The sequence below is a fragment of the Artibeus jamaicensis genome, unplaced genomic scaffold (assembly GCF_021234435.1).
Source record: "Artibeus jamaicensis isolate MK-2021 breed Jamaican fruit bat unplaced genomic scaffold, CSHL_Jam_final contig_467, whole genome shotgun sequence".
Lineage (NCBI taxonomy): Eukaryota > Metazoa > Chordata > Mammalia > Chiroptera > Phyllostomidae > Artibeus > Artibeus jamaicensis.
The window spans coordinates 3,186,144-3,214,113 of NW_026521845.1; the positions used below are offsets into that span (position 1 = coordinate 3,186,144).

The 27,970-nt window shown below is 37.8% G+C and overlaps 1 protein-coding gene across 1 annotated transcript in view; it reads left to right on the forward strand.

Moving 5' to 3' along the window:
• FMN2 (formin 2) overlaps positions 1-27,970 on the forward strand; it is a 262,700-nt gene that overhangs the window by 141,349 nt on the left and 93,381 nt on the right. The window contains 5 exon segments of the mRNA XM_053667283.1: positions 15,737-15,828; positions 15,990-16,119; positions 17,145-17,291; positions 19,979-20,038; positions 20,196-20,316. Of these exon segments, the coding sequence (XP_053523258.1) occupies positions 15,737-15,828; positions 15,990-16,119; positions 17,145-17,291; positions 19,979-20,038; positions 20,196-20,316 (550 nt within the window).

The window sequence follows — 27,970 nt, forward strand, 5'->3', positions numbered from 1 at the left end:
TATTTCATTTATTTCTGTTCTACTTTTTGTTACTATACTTCTGTTTGCTAACTTCAGTTGTCTCAAGATGTTTCCTAACTCCTGATTTCTTCTTTGACCCATTGGTTATTCAAAAGAGTATTGCTTAATTCCCACATATTTGTGAAATTTTGAGTTCACCTTTTGCTATTGATTTCTACTTTCATGTAATTTCATTGGCAGAGATACTTGGTAAGATTTTAGTTTTGTTCAGTTTGTAAAAACTTATTTTGTGAGCTTTAACATGTGATCTGTCCTGGAGAACATTTTGCACGTGCTTGAGACAAATATTTACTTTATTGTTGTTGGGTTGAAGATTCTGTATTTGTTTGTTTAGTCCATTTGATCTACAGTGTTAGTCATGTCCATGGTTTCTTTGTTGATTTTATGTCTGCTCAGTCAATTTATTATTAAAAATGGGCTGTTGAAATCTCCTACTGTTACACTCATATGCTGTATAATGACGTTTTGGTCAACACCCGAGCTCATATTACAGTGGTCATCTGGTAAGATTCTAATGGAGCTGAAAAATTTCTGTCACCTAGTGATGTCATAACTTTGTAGCACAGCATATTGTCTCATGTTTGTGGTGATGCTCGTGTAAATAAACCTACTGCATTGCCAATTGTGCAGTCCAGTGCACTTGATAGTAATAATAAATGTCTATGTTGATGGTTTGTGTATTTGCTATATTTTCATTGTTCTCATAGAGTATACTTTTTCTAATTTTTAAAAAATGCTGTAAAACAGCATATTGTGTTATTTCAACAGCAGCCTCAAGCATCTTGTGTTCACCGTGTCTCTTGGTTGCATTGTTTTCCTTGTGCTAGGCTTAGTAACATGCTGCACAGGCTTTTGTAGCCCAGGAGCAACAGGCTGGACCATACTGTCTAGGTGTGTGGTAGACGGTACCATCTAGTTTGTGTAAGGGCACTCAGTAATTGCACAATGAGAAAATCACCTAATGATGCGTTTCTCAGAACATATCCCTACCATTTTCTTGGTACATGACTGTGTTGCATTTCTGTCTTTCTTTCCCTGCAGAGCTATCGATGTTTGCTTTATATATTTAGGTGCTCTGATATTAGGTGCACATGTTATATCTTACTAATTGATCCACTTTTATCATTATCTGATGACCTGCTTTGTCTCTTACTGATAGTTTTGGACTTAAAGTCTGTTTTGTCTGATCCAAGTATAACTGCCTCTGCACTCTTGGTTACTGTTTGCAGGGAACTGAATGCCTTTTCGCATTCACTTTCAGTCCATGTCTATCTTTACATCTAATGGCGGGTGTCTTGTATACAGCATACAGGTGAATCTTGCTGTTGTTCTTTTAAGGCCATTTAGCCACTCTGTGCCTTTGGATTGGTGTTTGTCATTTACCGAAAGTAATTTATAGATAGGAAAGTATTTATTGCCATTCGTAAAACTCTTTTCTGTCTGTCTTGTAGGTCCCTCTGTCTCTTTTTATGTTTCATTGTTTGTTTGTTTCTTAGGGGGTGTGGAAGGTATTCATATACTATAATTCTTTTCTCATTTTCTTCTGTGTATCATTAATTATTATATTTTGTATTTCTAATGCTTTGACTTTTATACTGGAATTAAAGGTGATTTTCCTACCTCTGTGTCAGTACTGCAATATTCTGTATTTACTTAGGTATTTATCTTTACCAATGAGTTTTGTACTTTCTTATGTAATATGTTATTGTTTGGTATCTTTTCATTTGAAGTTGAAATACCTTTAGTATTTCTGTAAGACATTTCAAGGGATGAGAAACTTAGCTTTTGTCTGACTAGGGAAGTTTTTATTGCTTCTTTATTTTTGAAGGACAGTTTTGTTGAGTATAGTTTTTGCTCTGAGTACAGTTAAAACTGTTCAAGTGAAAAGTAAAGCTCTCAGAGTTATCATATATGCTTAATTAAATGGTAATTATCAGATGGGGTGGCATTTTCAACTGAATTCTTTCTTCATTAAATTATTAATCTAGTGACCACAATAGTATAATATAGTTTGGAGAATGTTACCATTGGTGCAGTTCAAATAAACTCAGACTTTCAGAAAGATATGTATTATATAATGCCAAGGGAAGTATCTGTTACGTACTTATAACTTAATAGTGTTTTACTTTATTTAACAGTAGTTTTACTTTTTATAAATTATTGAATATATAACTCTTTTCTGTGTATTTTCCCTCTTATAGTTCTTAGCATGAGAATTATTACATGAAAATATCACCTAGGTATTTTAGGGCACTTAATATAATAATTGTATATGAACCATTGTTACAATGATTCATTATAATTTAAAGTCCTTACACAGCATTTTCTAGAACAGATGCATTTACATATTTTTTAACTATTCTGTGCTACACAAGAGAAAAATCGATTTGAGGAAAATGGCGATTGCCCAATGTGATGAAAGAATTTTTTCATATTATTTAAAAGATGGCGGTTTCAGTATGAATTGCAGGAAATGAGGACACAAGTCCACGCGGACACCTCACAGATGACATCCTGCCTGAGGTATTTGAGGAACAGCAGGAAGGCCCACAGGAAGTGGTGCAAGGGAGGGACATGTAATCACATGTGTATGGAAGGGACGAGCCCTGCTGGAGCCTTTAAGCATTTGTAAGATTTTGACCAACTCTGAGTAAAATGGGAAGTTAACACAGGGCTTGGATCAGAGGATTCATGTTTGAGAAGGAAAGCTTTGACTACTGAAGACTAGATCATGGACAGGCAAGGTGGAACATCAGAGACTGCTAGGAGTGAGAAATGACAATGGCTTGGGCCATAGTAGAAGCAGTGGAGCAGAAGCAGAGAGGATTAGGGAAATAGTTTGTACAATAGGTCAGCAGAATTTGCAAATAGTTTGCATATGCACTGTGAGAAAACAATTGAGGGTGATCCCAAGGACTTTGGCCAGAGTGATGGGAACAGCAGGGTGCCATTAACTGGTATGTGGAAGTGATGGGAAAAATCTGCCTTGGTCAAGTTTGGTTCTAGTTATCCACTCATTCAATCAATATGTGGAAATAGGAGCTTCGTAGGCTCAAGGCAGAAAGTGGGCTGTGGGTCTCTGAGTGTTATTAGGAGGCTCTGGTTTATCTGGTTCCAGTCGGGGGACAGGAACTACAGAATAATGTACACAGGGAGGTCTATTACAATGGGTGACTTCTCTGTGACGGGAGCATGCAAGAATGTGAAGATAACTAACTGGTACCCTAAGGCTGAGGGAGACTAATCGAAGAAGGATAAACTTGGAAGGGGGCTCCTAAGGGAAGGAGCCCCCAAGGCTGCTCTGCCGCTCTTCCTGGAGAAGGTGTGGCTGCAGCCCACTGGCTTGCTGGGGCCACAGCCCATGTCCAGTCCTTTGGTGGCAGTAAACAAACTTCTGGGCAGCAGGTGTGCCGCAGCCTGCGGGGGTCACAGCGTTGCATGGAGTATGAAGCCCACTGCATGGAGTGACCATGTGGACGGTGACCAGAAAACAAGCCACAGGGTACAGGTGAGCAATGACCGGTGCAGGTGTAAAGCCCACAGTGTCCATATAAGGAATGTAGAAGTCACTGGGCCTAGGCTAGGACTTCAAGGCTGCTGCGAGGTTTTGCACACTCTTGGGGTGCTACTGTGGCTGTGGCTGGACAGGGGACCCTCAGATGTCCTCACACAGCCCCACTTCTGAGTCACTGTGTAGCAGGTGGAAGAAGAGACAGATGATTGCACACCACAGTCAGGGTACAGAGCCCCCTTGCTCCTTCAGTGTCCCTCCAGTGCCTCCTACTGGCAGAGCCTTCCATTGCATTCACTATAAAGGAAGACATTTAAGAGCCTGTCCCTTACCTACCTCCCAGAGGGTTCAGTGGGGTAAACTGGGCACTGAGAGTCAGTAACTATCTCAGAGCATAAGGATGGTGGAGGAGTGGGGAGGTTTGCTTTTATTTGGCATGGAATTCACAGGTAACTTGTCACCCCGTATCATGGGAGTCTTGCTCCTGTGAAGGAATCTCCAGAAGGAAAAAGTGACATGTACGTGCTTGGATGTGGCTTGACTTCTCCTTGGGAATATTTCAAACTTTATTGTGTTGGCATAACTATAATTACTAATTTCAGGCCCGAAACCGTGTTTGAAAGGTATGGGAATGGAATCTTCATTTTGCCTTCCTCGTTTAATAACGGTATTTGAGGGAACGTGTCAATTGTATCTAGAAAATTTTATCTAGAAAAAAGTAAACTGGAGTTTAATGTTTAAACTCAGTTCTTTGTTATGAATCTAGGAGGAACGATCTGCTTAGCATTCTACCATTTCTCCTTGAGGACAAGCAACACAACTAACCTGAAACCTTTCCCATAAATGCGTGCTTTCTTTTTTTGCCAGATGCTTAAATATCATTGGGCTGTTTTAAAGTAGTTGTATTTGATCTCTGTGAAACAGATGGAAGTATTTGTTAGACCTTATTTAGAATATAATCTTTTTTTTTCTCCCCTAATTGCATATGTTTGGCAGGCAGCTTTCTCTTCTAGATGTGAATGAATTTTGGGCAGTCTCCAAATCTAAACACACCCTAATTTCAAAACGCGCAATCCTGAGGGCCCAATTCCTGTTTACTGAGGAATCAAAAGCTAGTGAAACTACATAGTTACTAAGTACAGTACAAACTTCTAAGTTTTCAAAACCCAAAACGTTATAGTTTCTTCAGGGTTGTTGACTACTATTGAGTTCAGATAGTAGAGGCTCTTTATAAGTAGTATATAACATATGCAATAGTTGATTAAATATGTCTTTTGCTTCTGATTTTTAATATATATATACTCTCTACACATGGCACAGTGAGTTTGTAAGTGGGGGGGGGAGTGATGGGCTGGGGAATGGGAAATGGAGGAGTAGTTGAGGTCAATTCCTGGTTTTTTTTTTGTGTGTTGAATGATTAACATCAAGTCAAAAATATGTCTGTAAAAATAACCATGTGTAATGATTAGTTGAGTTGTGTTTTTCAGATACTAGTACAATTCTTCCCTTATTTTTATATTCAATAGCCAAAAAATATTTAATATTTTAAAATAAAACTAAACCCTGGAAGTGAATCCTATTACAAGTTCAGCTGAAGAAAAAAAAAATTGTTTTAAAGGATTGGAAGGGAAAAAAATTCCACACCCCTTTGGAATTAAACAGCTCTAATCCAATTAGAAGGAGAAAAAAACCCAGGTAGGGTTGAAAGAATGAGAGGTTTAAATTTACACCTCTCAGGATTGGATTTCACAGGCACCCTTTATAGTTTGAGTAACCTTTACTTAGGATGTAGTTGAGGTACCATAAACTTTAATCGGGGACAAAGATAGGACGCATGTCACACGATAGCACCCTCACAAGTGCATACCGTATTACATTAAGGAACATGAATTGGATTAACCATCTGTGTTCCCATAACTTCCTAGAGGTATTTCATTGATTCATATTTTAAGCAACATTTAGTGATTAACTTCTTCGAGCAAATGCGAGCGGAGTATTGACTTTTTTCCACGTAGCTGTTTTAAAAGGATCGTGCTCTCCCACCTCATCCTTTTATTGAGTTGGTTCGTGGAATCCCTGCAAATAAGCTTATTTTCAACTCTAAATGTGCTTAAGGTGAATTTCAGAATTAAAAATGAAAAGCTTTAGATCTTGAATCACTTACAGATTGACTCCATGGCCTTAATAAAAACCAGAAATTATATTTCTTTCTTGTACATTTAGGATGTGATGCTGCCTGCCAAGGCATAAAATCACTGACTGATTCTCACAGCTCTGTGCCTTTTAGATAAGCCAGCTATCTTCAGTGCATTCCTGAAACATGGAAGTTAAAAGGATTAACACTGCTGCACTGGAAATAGGAGGAAATAAATACCACATGATTGTTCATATACATTTTTCATCTTGTTTTGATGTGAGATGAAAATTGGGTGATATTCAAAAGGTCGACTTATTGGAGAACCGTTCCCATTTCTATGTTCACCATTGGCTTGCAACAGTTGATGGCTATTTACTGTGGGCAGGTAGGTTCTCCGAGCACTTGTTTTTCACATTTGTTTTCCGTTTTGCATGGTCTGGCCGTGCGAAACTATGGACTCTCCGCTACACCATCTTGCGGCAGGCTCCCAGCTGTTTGCCCTCCAGCCACCTGGCCTCTCTGTTTCTCCAAATCTCCGAGATCCCACCCCTGGAACAGGAGCCCTGACAAAAGCTGTTCTTTCAGACAGGAAATTTCTACTTACCATCTCCTCCTCGTAAACATTACTGAACCTCCAGTTCTCATTCCCTCCTTCCTTAGGAATTCTTCTCTGTCCTGAATTCTCGTGTTACAGACGCTTAAAGACCTTACCTTTAGAGCATTCAGCTGAGATGGTCCATGCATACATGCTGTTCTTTATTCTCGTCCTTTCCAGTAACAGGAAAGTTCTTTTTTCCTTAGTGTTATATTGCCTTGGGACGTAGTAAGCAGCACAAAAATTATTTACCAAATGAATGTAAACAGTTGTTTATGGTATGTAACACTAGCCTGGACAAGTTCTCTTGAGTAGAATACCTTTTAAAATATCAAAGTTTTGCCCTGGCTGGCATCGCTCAGTGGATTGAGCACAGGCCTGTGAAGCAAAGCGTTGCTGGTTTGATTCCCAGTCAGGGCACATGCCTGGGTTGCAGGCCAGGTCCTCAGTAGGGGACACATGAGAGGCAACCACACATTGATGTTTCTCTCCCACTCTTTCTCCTTCCCTCCCCCTCTCTCTAAAAATAAATAAATAAATAAAATATTAAAAAAAATAAAAATAAAATATCAAGGTTTTGATCCTTATTTTTTAATTTATTGGGATGCCATCGGCTAATAAAATTATATACGTTTCAGGCGTATACCTCTATAATACATTATCCATACACTGTACTGTGTATTCACCACCCCAAGTCAAGTCTCCTTCTGTCACCATCACTTTAATGATGGCATGTGTTTCGAGGACAAAAGAGTAACTGATCAGATGTTCCACAAAGTTAAAGCTGAGGACCAGTTGTTACTTTTACACTTGAACCAAGGACTCAGCCTTTCCCGTCATTGTGTCGGGAAGCTGAGTGTCTGTACATTCCAGAATCCGTTACCCTAAGCTAAGTGCAGTTGTTAAACGCTGGGGAAAAGCTTGGGTTAACTTTTCCCTAGCGGTTACCTATTTGCACATCGAGATTACTGTCTTCCTTCTCTGCGGAGGAAGGAGACTCAGAGGGGGATTGTATTGAAAACTCTGCGGCACCTCTTCCTGCTCCTGACCCCTTTCCCCAGCCAACTATTCATCTCACTTTAAATTGCTAGATCCAATACAAAATGAATCCCTGGAATGTACTATGTCATTTAACATTGCAACGTTTGCTTTTTAGGCTCTTTAGACTCCCATTGTCACCACCTAACCTTTCCTTTTGGAGTCTCCTTACTAAGTGAGCTGTTTACATTTGGAGGAGACATCCTGGAGGTGTGCCCATCAGACCAGGCCATGAATTTTCAGTCCTATGCATCCAGTGCTTCCTTATTCTAACAGATATTTATAAGGTTTTCTTTACCATCCCGAAAAGAAATGGATGGGTAATTCAATCTACATATATAACTTAAATCATATAATGTCTGCAGTATAATATAAAGTAGAAATCACAAAGTAATGTATAATATAATGTTATCCATTTAGTTATGTAAATGCTTAGAAATGATTGAGCCAGAAGATCTAATGAAGCAGACAGATACTTGTCCTTCTAGTATAATCACCTTGAGATGCACTACAGTAGCTGAAAGTAGCTTAATAGAATTTTCCGAAATGCCAAACACTTGGTAAAGTTGAAATATGTTTTTTTAAAGATATGTCTGATGACTCCATTTCTGGAAATCCCATGTGTATTAAGATATAGTATTTAATATTTAACCAAATATTAAAAATAATGTATAAAATTATAGTCTATACTAACACCTTGAGAAATACTTCATGCTTAGTGTTTTCTTTTCCAACTTATGTTTTTGTACGTAGTACACACCTAGGAAACGTGCTGGTTCCCACCCCCTGCTCCCAGAAGGAGAAAATAGTTTTGTTGGGCAGCTGAAAGATGCATACATATTTAATTATTATATAAGAATTCAAGTGCTAACTTTTAACTAAACAATAGTCGAACACAAAATATAAGGGACTTTAAGTCCCACCCCCTAAAAAGACCATGAAGCTGAGGTGTTTTGGGGAGCAGAGATGTGCATCCATCTGTAGCTGGGGGTACAAATGTTTATGGACTGTGTCAACTGCAGGCTGTCACCACCGAGCAACACCAGAAGGAGTCCCCGATTTGGGGTGTATGAGGGTAAAGAGACTTTACTCGGTACAAAGAGCTCAATTGTGGAAGAGCTCAGCTGTGCGACAGCTTCACTATGACACAGCATAGCTGTGAGACGGCTCCATAGTGAGCACAATTCTGAAACAGCACGGTTGTGGAAGAGTCCAGGCCAGGTGGCTCAGGTGAGGCCATTTTGGTGGCACAGCCCAGCGTTGGCCAGGCAGCTCTGTGCTGCAATGGTGTTCTGGCTCAGGCTGGGGAAGTGCAGTCTTCCACAGAAACGGAGGTGCTCTCCAGGGAAACAGCGGTGAAATTGGGAATAAATAGGGAAGAGTTCTCATACCCAGTTCTTGATTGGTCTGTTTTCATGCAAATGAGGTCTCCAAATCCTCTCAGTTTGATTGACCCAAAAAACACTGTTCTTATTGGTCACAATGGAGCCACTTCACTTGATTGGTCAGTGAAGATCCCAATGAGGATATAGTTGCACAATTCCAATTGGACAGGGCTAGTCTTGGTCCTGTCAGTTGATAAAAGATCCTAGGAACTCTCTTATGAGGGTTGACTCAGACAGAGGGAGCACATTACTGCTTTTCCCTGAAGCACAGAGACCATGAGAGGCCATGAGAGGCCCCATTGCTAAATGCAATGACTACTGGACTCTGTTTATAAACTTGAGCCCAGTTAGCCTCCAGGAGCCTTTCTTAACAGGCCCATTCATTCTCTCGGTTCACATATGGAGAGATGCCTGTGCCAGATTTCACACTTCCCTGAGAAATTCTGGTCCAACTACTGACCTACTAAAAATCACAGGCCTGTCTTTAATACGCATTGACCTGAACCTAAGAGATATTCAAGATTTCTACTGTTTGGAAAGAGAGGAGGGGAGAAAGAAAAAGATCTGCTATTATCACTGTCCTCAAATTATTTATAAAGTAGGTGGAGAATAAAATCTCAAGAGATAAAAATTGGTTTTGGAATGACTTTTATGTTGGCTTAACTCTAGCCTTGATTCCTGGTGCTGTTTTTTCTTGTATTTTAGTTCTAAATGGAAACCTTGTTTGATAATGAAAACACTTGTTTGCTTCTCCTTTTAATGCAGTTTTTTTTTAATCCCAGAGGAGGTCTCCCCTCAAAAGAACATGAATTGCACATCCTTGTGTGTGGTGTTGAGTTGTGAATTAGCACCCAGTCTGTCCTTACAATCCATTTTTTTATATTAATTCTTCTGTGACTTGCCTCTTATTTCATTAATACACCATTTAGCTTAGTGAAGTACAGCAAGTATTTTTTGCACATTTTCTCTTTAATAACTAACTAACTACTCAGCTCCCCTGGAGGACAGTGTCTTCTGTTCCATGTGCACTAAACATTTCCCAGTAATTTTCCAAGATGGCAGGCAAGCCGTGGAGAGATGGTGCAGTTGACTAGCAACCATGATAAACTATTCCATCCTGACACCACAAATATTTACTCTACCTCCTTGAAAGCCCTATATTATGCTGATGTTAGAGGAATGTACTCACAGCTAGGAATATTATAGTTCATACAGAAGGCTTTCAGGTTTGGCCTGTGCATGGTCATATTAGGTAGAGATTTTTCAGTGGTAGTAAATATTGATTGTTGTTATAAGTACATGCTAAGAGCCTGAGTTTTTACTAAAGGTGGGTCATGACTTGAAATTATACATGAAGAGTAAATAGCATTTCATGTTTTTGATCCTTGAGACGGTCATCGCCTTCCTTCCTTGATGCCCATGATTGCAACAACTAAAATTTAATGTGCAGTGAAGTTGTTAAAGGAATAGTCAATTCTTTTAAGGATGTAAAACTCCTATCAGACTTATTTAGGAAGTTGAATGATTCCAGATGGTATCTCTTGTGTATTTGGCTCTGATTTTTTTTTGTTTATTTGTATGTTTGCCAATATATGGTCAAGTACGCAAGATTTTAGGTCCCTGAAGAGCTGTTCAGTCCTTGGACACACAACTTCAGTTTGCTATGTATATGCAGCCACTATTTTGCAAATCCCCCTCAGCCCTTTGCATTTAAAGATAGATCAGTTTATTGTACCTGGCAAAGAACGATCTGGGGGCTATGAGATGTGAATGTATGGACCACAAAAAGTGGATCTCTCGAAAAGCTAGTTTTCGAGATTAGAGAAAGTATGCATTAAAAAATAGTTTATAGACCACCCATGAGCTCTTGAATGTGTAATGTTCAAAAGAATCTTTTAAATTGTTTTTCACATAATGTGAAAGCATTTCCCCTTAAAATAGCTAAGAAATCCCCAGTCCAACACAGTAAACATGGTTTCATCCATTAATATACCTTACATACAGATTTTTTCCCCTAATGAAATGATGAATGTCAGGTATGTATGTAACTAAATAATTGCACGTGATTAGTGCTGAAAAAGCAGGATAGCTGCCGAAAGAGCAAACAGGTCTTGGGGGAGCTGGGATAATCGCCATAGTTAGGCGATGCTTAGAGTTGTTCTCTTGTGGTAGAAGGCAGTATGTTTGCGAGGAGAGTTGAGAAGATGTTCCCAGAAGATGGAGCAGTTTGGTCAAAGGTATAGATGCAAAAAACTACAATGTACTTGGGGTGAGAATTGCTGTTTCTGGAAATTAGTATATAGGGGAATTGGAGTTGATGCCAGGGCAGGGATGATCAGGATTTGTTGCTGTTGTTACCGAGTTGTAGGAGTTCCTTATATGTTTTGAAACCAACCCCTATGGGATATATTCTTTGTGAATATACAAGGGTGAGCAAAAGCAGGTTTACAGTTTATATGGAAAACAGTGCCGTAATTAATGAATAATACAAGAATAAACTCTGTTTTGTGTACTCACAACTGTAAACCTCCTTTTGCCTCACGTTATATTGTCCCATTCACTCAGTTGCCTGTGAAGGCATCTACTCCAGGACTTTTGTTTGTGGGGAGTTTTTTGATTACTGATTCAATTTTGTTAGTAGTTATCAGTCTGTTCAGATTTTCTCCTTCTTATTCACTCTTGGTAGATTGGATATTTCTGAAAATTTATCCATTTCTTCCTGGTTGTCCCATTAGTTTGCATATAATTGCTTGTAGTATTTTCTTATAATCCTTTGTATTTCCGTGGTATCAGTTGTCACTTTCCCTTCTGATCTCACTTATTGGGGGCCTCTTGCTTTTTCCCTTGATGAATCTGGTTAAACAATGATCAATTTTATTTATCTTTTAAGGAACCAGCTCCTGCTTTAAGTCCCTTTAGCAGGATTCTTGTAATGCTGGTTTGGTGGTGAAGGATTCCTTTGACTTTTTCTTGTTTTAGAAATTCTGTCTTTCCTTTGATTCTAAGTAATAGCCTTGCTGTGTAGAGCAATCTTGGTTGTAGGTATTCGCTTTTCGTGATGTTGAATATTTCACACACTCCCTCTGGAATGCAAAGTTTCCATCCAGAAACTAGCTGATAATCTAGCAGAAACTAGCTGGACAAGGCAGCTCCCTTGTATATAACTAATTGCTTTTCTTTTGCTGCTTTTAAGATTCTCTCTTTGTCTTTAACCTTTGGCATTTTAATTATGATGCATCTTGCTGTGGGCCTCTTTGGGTTCATTTTATTTGGTATCCTCTCTTCTTCCTGGACTTGAATGCCTACCTCCTTTACCAGCTTAGGAAAATTTCCAGTCATTATTTCTTAAAATAAGTTTTCAATTCCTCTCTGACTCTCTTCTCCTTCTGGTACTCCTATGATGCAAATGTTGGTATATTGATGTTGTCCCAGAGGTTTTTTTAAACTGTTATCATTTCTTAAAAAATTTTAAATCTTTTTGTTGTTATTGTTTTGTGTGGTAGAGCCTTTGGAAGAGACTCAGACCTGCTAGGTGACCCATTGTTGTGGGGTCTCAGGAAATCACAACCCAGGGAAACAGCATTAGCCAGGGTAACAGAGAGCTCAGATTTGGCACCTGCCTGTGCTGCCCTGGCTGGGTGGAGGGGGACCGCCACAGAGAAACAGTGGCACCTGCCAGCACTTCTGTCCCTGGAGAGAGGTGATCTGACCCCTGTCCCTCTATCCCTTCCCCTAAGTTACTCAAGTTAGTTCTCCCATGTCTGCCCTTGGTGCTCTTTGAGCTGCTGTCCCTTCACCAGAGTTGAGAGCAAGTAGGTTTGTGAATAAGTAAATCTGTGTGTGGCCTTGTGAGAGCTCAGCCTTAGTCTCCAGCAGCCCCCTTTCCATCTTGGATGCCATCCTCACCGGCTTTCACAGCCACATGTTGTGGGCTTTCCTGTTCCTGGCTCTGGTGCTCAGATCTGGGGAGTCCAGGGTGGGGCTGGGCCCCTCACTCAACAGGGGACATGCGCAGTGGGGATATCCCTCCCAATTCTTAATTGGCACTCCGTGGTTTGGGAACCTGTTCATTCTGCATTGCTACCCAGCCTACCAGCCTTGATGTGGCTTCTTCTTTAAATCTTTAGTTATATGAGTTTTGTTCAGCTAGTCTTCAAGTTCTGTTTGGTGGTGGTTCTGTCATTTAGTTGTGGTCTTGATGTGGCCATAGGAAGACATGAACACAGCCTTTACCTACTGCACCATCTTGAGTGGAAGCCAAAATAATCCTTGTATTACAAGAGACTAAAGGATTTAATCTTATAAGGGATGTATGACCTGAAAGGAAGTGAGACTGAGAGAGGCAAAGTTTATTATTTGAATGTTTGGAGCTTGGAAATGTCTTTGTTTTGTTAATTGATGTGTAAACATGTAGCTACTTTGCCCTTCTCTTTGGCCATAGGAAGAATCAACCTATTTTAACAAATGACTCCCATCATCACTAATATGGTGATGTGATCACTAGCATCCTCCTCATATATAGAGAGTTGCATATAGGTTTAAAAAGCAGCGGAAGAGATGGCTATACAAGGGTTATGCAAATAAGAGTGGTGTTATGAACAACTTACTATGTTGTGTGGTGGGTTGAAGTCTCACATGGATCTCTTTATCCCTAGTGTCTGGCGTGATACCTGGTACACAACAGACATTGTAATGCGTGGGTGAACAAATCCCTGAAATTCATCTTTTTAAAAGCTTGACCCTGCTGAGTACATTAAACTTGTGGACCAGAGAAGAACACTTGAGACTAAATTTACTTAGAAGGTCAAACAGAGCAAACATCATCCAGATGATTGCTGGACCAAATTCGACATACATTGTGTGGTTGCTGATAAGAATAAGAGTTTGTGTCCTTAGAAGGTGGCAAATAATTGACTTTTGCTTGATCCTTCATGTTTTACAAGAAGAAAGTCTAGATGATGGGATAGAAACAGTTTGTCATTGTGTATTGATGAATAGTGGAAACTTGCATAGTTGGTTAATGTTGCTTAAAAAAACCTATTACGTTTCAGACCTACTTGTTATACCATTGTATTCATAAGTATTCCTGCCTATGAGATGAGTGATGATGGATGCATGAGAGAGCTGTGTTGAATGAAGGTAAAGATGCGTGAAAGTGTACGTACCTTTTCTGGGCATAACTGACTTCCTTCTTTCTTTACCTGTTTGTGTTCTACCCCTGAAAGGACTAATTTTATTACGTGCATTCACAGCTATCTATCTTGGAGTTCAAATGACCTCGTAAGGACCTCCATGAGACTATAAGGATGCTGAGAAACAGTTGGGATTATCTGCACATCATTACATTCTCAGTATTTCTTATATTATCCTGTTATCAGTATCCTTCCTCCTTTCACCTCTGTCTTCTACCTTGACTTGGGAGGCCTTCTCTGTTCCTATTTAATTACTGATTCAGTTTTTTTCTATGAAAAAATGACTACTAACTATATATCATGAATTATGTTCATCTGGGGCCCAGTCTTATGAGTGGTAACTATAAGTAAGTGAGGTGGTGTTTACTCCCCTAAAATTCATGAGCAAGGCCACAAGGAGAAAAATAAAGCTTCCTGCCCTGGTCAGTGTGGCCCAGTTAGTTGGAGCTTCATCCAAAAGGCTGCGGGTTTGATCCCTGGACAGGGCCTGTGTGGGAACCAGCTGATGTTTCTCTTTCACAGCAATGTTTCTCTCACTGCCTCTCCCTTCCTCTCTTCCTCTTTCTCTAAAATCAATAGAAACATTTTTAAAAGAATGTTTAAAAGAACTATGTAATTGTGGTTCTAAATCAAGGGTCTACATTTCTAAAGTTGTGGAGTAGTTTAACATATTTACATTAAATGTACCCCCTTTATTTCTTTATATCCTTTTGTTCTATCGTATTCCAAAAGCAAAATTTATCAAACCCACAGAAGATCCACTGATCTGTCATCAAATCCTCTTCCCCTGGTAAGAGAAGCTTCCTTTGAGGAACTTTCCTTCATCAATCTCATCAACTGAAAACCTTTGTTTCAAAACCAGCAAATGCAAAACAGAACAGAGCTTTGTTAGATGAAATATACAGAGTCTCTAGAAATCTGTCAGGTTCTGTCTGATACAGCAACTCTTGGTTGGACTACTTTTCTGTTGAAACAAAAAGTAATGTTGAAAGGATTTTAGGTTCTGAGGACTAGACTGTGATTCACATTATGGTAGTTTATTCATATCCATCAATGCATTTAGAAAAAGGAGTATTTGATTGTTTTGCAACATGTTTGTGAATTGTAAAAAAGGTAAGACGACAGATAAAAATCCTCCAAATTCTCCGTAAAGAAGAATAGATTTGTGATTCTCCAAGTCTATTCATTCTTCTGCCTTAAGTTAAAAATGCAGAAGATCCTCTCTATAAAGAAACAAATTTAGACGGACACATTTTTAGCTTGATTCTATAAAGGGTTGAAAGAAAATACTTTTAGGAAGAGAAGAAGCCTGGGACCTTCTTTGTATCAAAAAGAAAATTTAGGAAAAGGATCAAAACCTTTTATTTTTCTTCCATGACTTAATAATTCAATTGTATTTTTCTTTCCCCTAAGGAAAAATAGCCATAAACAGTGATTGCAATAGTTAAATAAGTATTTTTCTTTAACAATCTTATAACAACTTTAAGATCAACTGATTTCCAAATTTAATTGATTCCTTCGTAAGAAATACCACTTTAAAATGAAATTCTTGCATTCTGGAGAGTATTATGAACAGCCAAAAAGCAAGAGAAGGCCATATTGTTTTAAAACATGCTTGAATAAGTAAATGTTTGGCAGACCACTGATAGTCAATAACATTTTTGGGAAGATTTTGGGATGATCTGCTTTTCATTAAGCATATTTACACTTTAATGCCTCATGAATGAAGTCAAGCTTTACTATAGAGAAATGCTAAGAAATGTGAAAATGTATATAGTTTTGCTGTATTAAGATCACCATTATCTAAGAGATTCAATTGACCTGATTTTGAAAATCAGCTTGGCGTTTGATTTCCAGAGGGCACAGTCCGACGAACTGGAAAAAATTGAAAAGCATGGCCGGTCCTCCAAAGACAAGGAGAATGCCAAGTCTCTGGACAAGCCTGAACAGTAAGAGCACCTTACAAATCTGCAGGGGGCATCCAAGCTATGGGTGGGCTCCCTCCACTCGGAAAATCCAGTGTCTTCTGTTCATAGTTGTTGGGAATGATATGAAGTTGAACGTGTTTATAGGGTCTGTTTTTCCCCTTAACTTGGCGTTATTTTCTTAGGTTTCTATATGAGCTGTCCCTGATCCCCAACTTCTCCGAGCGAGTCTTCTGCATCCTGTTCCAGTCGACATTCTCAGAAAGCATTTGCTCCATTCGCCGCAAACTGGAATTGCTGCAGAACTTATGTGAGGTGGGTTGCGACCTGCAGAGAGCTGCAGCTTGGATTCTGATACATAATTGGGTTCAGGCATGTTCATATGTCACAAAAGGTTTTATTTATTATTTATTCTAAGTGCTCATAAAATTTAAAACGTAGCAGATCTACAGAAGAGATCATACTGTGTTTGAGGTTCAAGAACAAAGCAGATGTGCAGGAAGGCGCACGGGTCTGCAGGGGACTCTGGTGCCTGAATGTGGTCATTGCTGATAGACCTCTGGAGACCTTTGTCCCTTCTGCTTTTGTCAAAGTAGAACCTTCACTTTTCATGGTCCCCTCATACATCAGACTTACAATTAAATGCAATTTCAGGGCATTTTCTTTTTTTCTTTTTCTTTTCAGTACTTTTTTCTCTCCCCCCCCCGGCATTTTCTTTTTTTCCTTCATCTTCGGAAGGGTTCCTCAATAAAACATGCATGATTCCAACCAAATGATTTAGGAACAGCTGTGTGGTTCCACAGAAGATCAGTATTCTTCTGAAAACAAGAAATTCTTGCTAGAAATCGGCATTATTAACATTTAAAACAATTTGTCATAAATCAATGGAACCATTTCTTCTGGTTGTGGCAAATCATTTTAAAAAATTGTTAGAAGTTATCAAAGGCACATTTTCAGAGGAAGTGACATGCAAATTCAGATTAAACTTGGTGTTTTGGAGAAGTTAAGTATGAATTTGTTAGGGATAAATCTAAATTTGGACACTAATACTTATAACTGTGTTTTAGCTTACCACAACTATGCCAAAAATGTCTGTTGCCCCAGAGGTAGGTACAATTAGGATAATATCAAGGACATTCTTTTGTAGTCGTTGTCATGGTATAATCTTATTTGTTTCTTAGAAATGGCCTAGATTTTTTTCACTTGGAGACACTTCTCTTGAAATATAATAATGAACAATAATAAAGTTGAGAGATGACCCAAAATGATTAGTATAACATGAATATCAGCCAAACAAAATGTTGTATAACTGAGAAATTGCTCTTTATTCTGTTTTTCAGACTTTAAAAAATGGCCCGGGGGTGATGCAGGTTCTGGGTTTGGTTCTTGCCTTTGGCAACTACATGAATGGTGGAAATAAGACTCGGGGACAGGCAGACGGTTTCGGATTAGACATTCTCCCGAAGCTGAAAGATGTCAAGAGCAGCGTAAGTGTTTTGCATGAGTGAATGTAGGCACGTGGAGGATTAGATGTCTTGTTGAGGAATAAGCTTGCCTATAACCCAGTTGCAATAAATATTTCTTTAAATTCCAAGGGCAAAAGTTTCTTTATGTTCTGAACTAGGTAAAAGTCACGGCCATCATATATTTGTGATTTAGCGAATAATAATGTTTCCTAAAGTGAGGGGTTTTGAGTTCTATGCATAATGAATAATTAAGTAGACAATATTTGGAAATAAAAATATTTTTTTCACTCTACCATGAGTGATAATATTTATGTTTTTGGGCCCTGAGGACTAGTTAATTCCCACAAATTAGACAGTGTATCCATCACTTTTTTTCCCCTCCATCTTAAGCAAAACAAAGATGAGTAAAAATAGTTTATACATAAAAGATGATTGTTTTTCTACATATAATCTCCTGATGCTCGTATGTATCGGAGCATCTGAGTCGTTTTGCAGCCTAATTACTTTTTGGTCCCACTACAGTAGTTGTGTTTCTTTAAAATTAACTTCTAAGAGACTATGAGAGTGTCAGTGCAAATTCAAGTTTAGGGGAACAACCATGGTGGTAAAGAGCTGGAATCTGAGACTGTGAACTTTGAAAATAAAAGAATTCTGTTTCTCTGATAAGAGAGCATCCACACAGACCTCTCTAATGAAGGAAATTGGGGTTAGGATTTTATACAATTGTTTACTATTGAATGTAAGTAAACAGTTGGCTTGTAGAGATGAGAATACATCCAGTTGTTCTTCCTCGGTAATGAATTAAACTCTCTTCTAAAAAAGAGGTGCTGCCCATTATTTTCCGTCAGCCAACAACTTGTCGATTCACTCACACGTCCACGCAGCCACACGCGGTGTGTTTCCAAAATTGAGGAAAACACAGTCCCTTCTTGGAACACCAACGACATATAAGTGTTTTGATTTTCATGACTGTTTTTGTTCAGATGCTATTTTATTTGTATGATGTGTACTTCCAGAGGGACCTGCAGGTATGTCAACCTTAAAAATCACATTTGCTCAAAAACAAAAGCTCTCTGAACTCGTGGTGGTTCCTGAATACTTCTTAGCCACTGCTTGTTGGGTTGAAACAGTAACTTTTGAAAATAACATAGGAAAATATATACCACTGACCTAAGGTTTAACTTATAAGAATGTATCTGGCCCTGACTAGTGCAGACCAGCTGGTTGGGCAACATCCCACAAACAGAAAGGCTGCTGGTTCAGTTCCCTCTCAGGGCTCATGGCAGGGTTGCGGGTTTCGTCCCTGGTTGGGGCACATACAAGAATCAACCAATGACCCCATAAATAAGTGTAACCAAAAAATCAATGCTTCTTTCTCATGTTGAAGTTTTTCTTCCTCCCTTTCTCCCTTGTCTCCGGCCTCTCTAAAAATAACTAAATAAAATCTAAAACAAATGTATCTGAAGTGATTTTCATAATCCTTTTATATATGAACAAAGGATTTATTTTATTTGGTTGACATATCTTATCCAATTCCCCAATAAGTTAAATCTGATCAGTTTAAATCACCAAGGAGTAATCTAGACAAAAATTAAACAATGATTCAGGAAGCAGGAGTTTTTAAAAAAGAAATTCACTTGTGTTCTCACAAAAGCTGTGTAAACTCTTCCTGACTTGGTTCTTTTTCTGTCACACAAATGTAACTGTTCTCTTTAATACGATCTGTAAACCTGCCTGTTACTCAGGCCACTCCGAATTTTCATTAGCATGCTATCAGCAGGCATTTAATAAATGTCTTGTTAACTGATTCAGATACTGCTAACCATTTCCCTGATTTACAGCTTAGAAAAGTAAAGGAGGTCAAATAGCTTACATTATTTCACAAGCAAATCTTGTTTCTAATAAATGCATTTAATTAACATTAATATGGCTATATATTACTATGTAATAGATATTACAGTATTAGTAATCATTACTACCACTACTGCTACTACGTATTACTATGAAGGTTGTCTCTAACACGTGTGTTACCATATCATGTCAAGCCCAATTATAAAGGGATGTTACTCTTTTTATAAATACAGGGAAAGTTACGGATAGGTTGAACTTTCTAGGGAATGTAGTTAGTATCCTAGGGTTTTTTTTTTATTTTAATTTTTTTATCATTAGTGTTTGAATACAGTTGTCTCCGTTTTCCCACCACTACTTCCCCCCGCCCCACCTCCCACCCTCAATCCTGCCCCCTTTTGGCTTTGTCCATGGGTCCTTTATACATGCTCCTTATATACATATATCTTTGGTCTCCTACATTCAGATGATCTAATACTAACTTTGAGCCATGCCAGAAAAATAATTTAAAAAATGATGCTTCATAAAGATAGTAGTTACACCTCTTAATAACAAAATATAAAGATCAATACACTGATTTCCTGGCGCAGGAGAAGGAAAACAGGAAAGCATTTGTAGCTGACACCCCACGCTTCACCAGCGGTGCTCAGCACTGCAAGCTGACATGGGAGGAGAAACAGCGTCCTCCGGGCCATGCTTGGGCACCGTCACTAATGTAATTTGAAATAGACAATTTCACATTTCATCCTAATTGTTCTCATTGGTACACACTGAGTTCCTGGAGTTTGTTTTATTTAACACTGCCTAGTTAATAATTTCCCACAAATGCATTTTTTACTTACTTTGGTTTTTCTGCCTAGGACAATAGTAGAAGCCTTCTGTCATACATTGTTTCCTATTATCTTCGGAATTTTGATGAGGTAAGACGATTTTTGCATATAGGTATATTTTGTTATTCTGTGTTGTTGGATGATTTGACCTTGTTTGTTTTTGTTGTTTTGCCATTGCTGCTACTGTGTGATCCTTCTTCATATTAATGCTGATTTGTTTAAAAATTGTGTGTTTCCTGCTGATCAGGATGCCGGAAAAGAACAGTGCGTTTTCCCGTTACCAGAACCACAGGATCTTTTCCAGGCTTCACAGATGAAGTTTGAAGACTTTCAAAAAGATCTCAGAAAACTGAAGAAAGACTTGAAAGGTAACTTACAACCTTAGAGAAGCTCACACTTGTTCTTTATGCTTTTTTTTTTTTTTTTTGCTTTTAAACCAGAATGATATTTATTGAAAGGGAAAAGCTGCTCATGACATATTGGTGAACATGTGTGTAAAATTACATACACAAAGTCGATGTCTTTTTAAAGAGAGAAAACAAACTTTTCAATGTTCTTAGACAGACTGTCTTTCACAGGCTTGTAGAATTAAAGATTGCTTGGCGTGACAAAGAAATCTTACTCCTTTGTTATTTAAGAAGGGATGTGTATTAGAAGTTTAGTTTTGGAAAACTCTTGGTTATTTGAATAGCCATCTTTTTCATCAGGAGAAAATTTGATTGTCTTGTTTTTACTTTATAGCCAAGAACATTTGTACATTTATCTTGTCAGTGTGAAAAGATGACTCGTCCTTCCCTACCCTCCCTTTGTGTACTTGCCCAAGATTCTGAGGCTTGTAAAGTTTCCTGAGAACAAAATATCTTCCTTCACATATTTGGTCAAAAGGCACATCTGTGTATGTTTTATTGTTAGTTGAGAAGCCTTACATCAAACCATTTAGAAGAAAATCGAAAGTTCTTCAGATTTCCAAATTAGAAGTAACATGTACACTAAAGCAAATAGTTTTACACTTTAAAAAATTATTTCTGTAAGTACAACCCCTTTTATTCCCTGTTCATGAGGCTTCTTATTGGTATGGAGCCCAGAACACCTCAGCTGTCAATTTAAACCCCTATGTATTGGATTGGCCAGAAAGTTCATTTGTTTTTCTCCACACCATGACTCTAGTAGTGCGTAGTTGTCTTTAACTTCATTTGAAACAGGTTCGTTAGATTGCATTGTGACAGCTGTCACATCAGCGTGCATTTTTAAAAAGCTTATCAGAATTGGTGAGTTTTTGTGCAGCCATTTTAATAATTGAAGATGGAAGAAGATACACAACATTTTCAGGGTACTATGCTTTATTGTTTCAAGATAGGTAAAAGTGCAGCTGAACCACAAAAAAAAAAAAACGTGTGCGATGTATGTAGGAGGTGCTGTGACTGATCAAATGCATCAAAGTGGTTTGCAAAGTTTCTTGGTACTGTTACCATTTTGGCCAAACAGTTCTTTGCTGTGGGGCTCTCTTATGCATTGGAAGATGTTTAGCAGCACCCCTGGCCTCTACCCGCTAGAAGCCAGTAGTGGGAGATAGCCGACATACTCAAAATACCTAAATCAGTAAAGTTATTGGTGAAAATGAAAAATGTGTCTTTCATTTTATGGAACAAACTAAATGGACTCTTTGGCCAACCCAATAACTCTATTAAGCACAGACAGGGAGTGAATAAATTTACGTGAGATTTTCATTTGATGTGTTACTGCAGAAAAATTACTCCTGTACAGAAACCAAAAAGATGATGTAACTTTTTAAGTGATTCTACCCCAATTTTAAAATTGGGGTAGAATCCATATTCATCTATATGGATCAGAATCAACACAGTAACGTTATATAGTTTGCTTGTAGTTCCTAAACACTCAGCAAACTTGTGATGATCCTGAGCATGTGCATTTGTAGTACTGGGGGCACTCCCCAATGTGGGTGGTCACTTCCTGAACCCAAGGATGACTTCCTTGTTTTAAAAATAAATAAAATTATGGTATGTTTGTTTAACACCATTGCTATGTATTTAAGCATGATTTTTAAAAACAAGGAAAAACAAACTATCCATATATACTACTTATCATACTTCAAAATTATAGCAGGTATATTGGCTTATTGGTTTGCTAGCATTTCCGGGGTATCAGAAATAGTTCATACTTTGCTCAGTGATTCAGTCTTGTAAAGCAGGATTTTATAGTTTACAGGTGGTTTCATAAAGAAGAAGAATGGTCATCTTACTACTAGGGGATTAATGTTTGCCAAAGGTTGGAATGTTATGGCATTTATTTTTCATACTTGTATACTTTCTTACAATCATTATTAAATATACCTGTAGCCATGAAAATAGCAAGTTCTCATAAGACTTAGGTAGAGCGAAACAGAGAGAACTAACAGACCCCACATGATGGGTTTGAAAAGGACCGGTAAACACTCCATTGTCCTACTTCCTATTGTACATTGGTCTTCCCCAGCAATGCGGTGGCCACAGAAGGTGTATCTTAGCAATGTTTGAGTGCGTCAGAGGGGTAAGATGGTAATGATTTTAACACGAAGGGTTTGCTCTTTATATGTAATAAGGCAGGCTTCTCTGAAAGGTCTATTTCCTCAACCGGCCCCTGAGCATTTCCCTACCGTAGTATTTTCTCAAGTGTGTAAACAGTTTGATGTCCTAGAAACAGGGTGTTTTCATGACCACGTAAATATAAAGAATTCACAGTGTTCTCTGAAAGAAGGGTTAGCAGTTCTCCAGTGTATTTGACCAGGAAGCACTTGTTTTTCACAGAATATCTGCTTGGTTCTCTAGTTGGTGGAACACATTTCAAGAAGCACAGGCCCGGTTCCATGTTAGTGACGGAAACGTGGCACTTGTCTTTGACAAGCTTACAGCGAAGGTGGGGAAATGAAACTACAGTTCGTGAAATAGTGCAGTTATGTCTTGCTGTTCTCATCAAATGTGAACAGCTTGAGCTATTTACAAGGCTGAGGCATCCTTTAAACACTGACAAAAAGCATAATTTAATCATACCTCTTTTTTTTTTTTTTGCTTTTCCAAAATTTGAGATTTTGTATAGAAAATCAGATGTTTTGTAACACAAGGAAGGAAATCTTGTGAGCCAAAACTTAATTAAATTCAATTTCTGGGAAGGATTCGGCATGCATGTGGCATTTCCTACCTACAAGGCATAAAATCAAACTGCCTCATGTCCCTGTTTGGAATGAGATGGGTCAAAATAAATGTGGTACGTGCAAACATTTGACTAAATGGGAGTCAAATGGGAGATGATTGTATTATGTTATTTTGGACATAATTAGTTTAAAATAATGTGTATTTTGGTAAATGTAGTCTAGTAACAATGATTCCTTCTAAGTGATTAAATTAGGTGATTCATGTAGGAAAGGTCAAGCCCTGGCTGGGTGGCTCAGTTGGTTGGAGCATTATCGCCTACACCAAAGGTTGTGGGTTCGATTCCTGTTCACGGCACGTGCCGAGGTTGCAGAGATCAATGATCTCTGGTCAGGGTGCTACAGAACTGACCGATGTTTCTCTCTCATATCAATGTTTCTCTCTCTCTCTCTCTGTCTTCCCCACCCAGCCCCTCCCTTCCCCTTCCTCTCTCTCTAAAATCAGTGAACATTTCCTCAGGTGAGGATTAAAATCATTAGAAGAAGATTCAAATATCCTGCCCACATTTTGTCAGAAGCAAGTTGTTTTAAGGAGGTTTGAAAAAAATGAGATGATATATGTAAAGAATTTATCCCCATTCTTTCCATTTGATAAATATCCAGTAAATATTGTCTATTCATAATAAGGAAAAAATGGAATAAATAGTGTGATTAGTTAGATAAAGAGATAAGAAGAGCCATTAAGACACTCATTTTCTGGCTGAATCATTTCCTCTGCCTCAGGTTAGAGACTTGACTTATTTTTAAGGAAAGACCGAGAAGTAATGGGAGATGGCTCAGACGTTTTCCGAAGACAACTGAATCTCATGTTAACGTCATGAGAACAGAGCGTCCCCTGCGTTTGGTTTCTCTGCTTGTTCCCACGATTTCCACAGGGGGCCCCTGGCGCTCGGAGCCCAGTAACATGTGGTTTGTTAAGCAACCTGATCTGCTCTTGATCTCTTCTGGCTGTCAGCAGCTTCGCATGGTGAAGCCATGCCAAATGATGATTTCTGGTCCAGTGCCTTCCTTGGGTAGAAACTGTAGCACTTGCCACATGACTTAAATCAACTCAACACGTACTGAGCATTGGGTAATTGAGTTACCGGAACTGGGCGAGAATGTTTTCATGCAAATTCTTCCCTGTATCCTCTATTCCCCCCCTCACCTCCAGTGCCTGACTCCAAAATGCTTAAAATTATAATTAACTCTGTCTTCAAGTGGAAGTAATTTCAGTATCCAGAGGTATGGGAAAACCGAGTCTTTAAAATTGTTTGTATTGATGTATTTGTGTTTATGCCAATTATTTTTACAATTGCAAATATCTGATATTTATTTTTTGTTTGAGGAAAGAAAAATGACGTTATAAACTCAGTTCAAATACAACCAATAACTTCTTTTAAAATAAGTTTTTACTAAAATTTACAAACGAATATCAGTTCAGCATAGAAGATTAGAGAATACTGAAAAACATCATGTAGAAAATATATTTACCTATAATCCTACAGTCTAATGGTAAATAACCTTAATATTTTGGTATATTTTCATCTGGTGTGTGTGTGTTGTGCATGTATGAACTATACCACTTGAGCTGTAATGTGTATAATTTTTGTTCATATATTCTTTGCTTTATAATTGGATAATTTAATCTATCTACATGTGCATCATGTCTTCCTTATTTTTTTTATTGTCTTGACAAATTGTTCTATGTTCTTTCCCTGACTCCTCCAATATATTTGGGAAGCTACAGATAGTATTTTTATTTATTTGTTGGCTGGTCTTCAATGTTAACATATTTTTGGTAATTTATGTAATTTTATAACATGCTATACATTGATACATATTTTTATCTTCCCAAATAAGATAGGTGTTTTAGAACATTCTAACTAATAGTTAAACTACTTTTCATCTTTCTCCTACTGACTTTTCAGGGTTTTAGTCCTATTATTTTTCTTTTAGAAATTACTGATACTTTGTATTCATTAGGTAATAATATGTCAGCATATTTAATCAATCTTTATGCTGACATTATTGCATCCTATTTTTACCCTTCTCATTTAGCTGTTGCCTCAATGAGGGTTGGTACATGTTAAACTGTTAGTCCAAAAATGATGGAAAAAAATTCCCCCCCATTTTTGAATGATTATTTTGCTGGGTGAAGTAGTTTAGGTCAACTTATTTTTTATTAATATTTTGAAGAGAACTTATTTTTCTTCTGTCATCTCTTATCACTGAGAAGTCTGTTTTCAATCTAATTGTTATTCTTTTATGAATAATCTCTCTTCTCTCTTTGGTGACTTTTATAATTTTTAATTATTTTTTCCATCTTTGGCTTAGCTTTAATATCTTTAGTATCATTTTATTTATTTGTTTGTTACTTTTCTATGTGCTTAGTAAGAACTTTAAACTTGAAAACTAGTGTCTTTTAATATCTTAAGAATTCTCAGTAATTATCTATTCATGTATTCATTATTTTTCTCCTCTTTTTCTGAAACTCATTTTAGATTTTACAAAAGCTGCTTAGTCTAACCTTCCATGTCTCCTAACTTCTCCTTCCTATTTAAAAATCGCTCTGGTTGGTGTAGCTCAGTGGATTGAGCGTGGGCCTGCAAACCAAACAGGTGTGGTTCAATTCCCAGTCAGGGCACATGCCTGGATTGCAGGCCAGTTCCCAGTGGGGGATGCAGGAGAAGCAACCATACCTTGATGTTTCTCTCCCTCTCTCCTTCCCTTCCCCTCTAAAGATAAATAAATAAAATCTTTTTAAAAAAATTGTTAAAAATCCACTGCTTTTGGCTATAATCTTCATGCATTCCTCAACATTGCCTTCCAGTTCATTAATTCTCTCTTTGATTCTGTCCAGCCTGGTATTTATTTATATTATCAATGCAACTATTTTTAAATTATGGTAATTTTTTTTGTTTCCAAGATTTTTAGTATGGTTTTTACCATACTATTTTTACCATTAAATACATTTTTGTTCTTTTTTGCATGTTATTTTTTCTTTATCTTTTTGAAGTTTACAAAAATATATTAAAGCCCTTTTTGCATTTTCTATAGCTTTTGTTTCATCTGAAATGTATCCATCTTTTATTTGTTAATATTTATAACATGTCTTCCTACTCATCAATTTTCTTTGTGATGTTAGAATGTTGATTAGAAACAGGCATTAGAGGGCTGAATGAGGCCTCCTTTGCAAATAAAGTTCAGTGGGAACATAGCCATACATACCCAAGCATTTCTGCATTGTCTGTGATTGCTTTTGTGTTACCACTGAAAACTTCAAGACCTGTGATAGAAACTGTCTACCAATCTGCCTGTCTTTTGTTCTCTCCTTTCTTCTAACTCCCCAAATCCTGTACTTCCTTGGTCTTTCATTGCATGGGCTTGGACTGCCTTTGACCAGAACCAAACCTTCTATCAGCAGCCTGGGCTCTTGTCCCGTGGGCATAGTAGGTTCATTGCAGAGTCAGTCTTCAGGTTAGTGAAGGCCTTGGCTCAGATTGTGCCTGGATATCTGTGTTTGCCTACTCTTGCTGCTCCAGCTGCACAGGGGCTGTTGCTGTTTTTACCCTCCTTTCATGGCTTGGGGAGCCCACGTCAGCTCTGGGTTTTCAGAGGGGAGACCGGTTCCATTCCCTGCCTTGTGAATCTCCCATCAGTAGTCTCTGTGTAAGCCAAGATCTTTACCTCCCTTCCACACGCACACTCAGTTACCTCTCACCGGGGCACTGCTGGTTAACTTGGGTTTCTCTACTAGTTCTGGTCCAAGGAGATGGTAATTTTTTTTAAAGTATATTGTGTCTCTTTGGTTTTCTTGTTTTATGTCCTCGTTCATTGCTGTGTGTTTTCAACAGAAGAAAGTCTCAGCCTATTAATTAATTTATCATTCAAGTTGCCTGGATGTCTGAATTCACTTTTATATATGTTTTTCCCACTGAAAAACAAATCTCAGGTCTCTTAATATAGTTTAAAAACGTTTAAGATGGTTTCATAATAATCTCTTATAGTTGTACCATAATGTAATGAATAATTTGATTCTTGTAAGAAATAACTTTCACTAATTCTTCTGCTCTTCAGAAATATTGTGTTGAACATCCTTATTTAGAACCTTTTTGCTATATTTCTTATTATTTCATTAACATAGATTTTTAAAATTATAATTACTAAATTAGAGGCAGTGAACATTTTTTTCAGATACCTGGTATTTCCTATCAAAATGCTTTCTAGAAAGGCAACTTAACTATATAAGGGATTGGTTATCTCATAAAATAGAATAATACAATTTATAAAATTTATACCAGTAAGGAATCAGAGATATTATAGTCTAATAATTACCATTCAACCAATATTTATCAAATCACTAGAAAATAAAAAATTAAAACATACGCTCTCCCCCTATAGCTCTAGACCAATAAGAAGACCAGTCAGTGGTTGTAGGTATGTATATATTTATGCATACATAAACTGCTATATGGTATGACAAGTATTTTTTTAGTTATATAAATAAGATACTATAGAAATACAGAGGAGGTAATGATGAGATCTGCTTGGAAAGTTATATTTAAAATGGACTTTGAAAGATCAACAAAGTTGTGTTTAGGAGAAAGAAAAGGAGAATTTCAAGCACGGGAAAGAACATGAGCATAGTCACCTGTGTTGCTACTATTTGGACTTTGACTGTCTGTTGATCCATGAGGCCAGGGGTTTCTCAGGTTTAAATCTGAGGGATACAAAATATTCATATATGAGGTTTGGCTCGTTACAGCAGAATTTATAACTAAGGTCAGAATTGTACAGCTGTATGGTCTGGAAAAAACCCATACCTGTAATTTTGA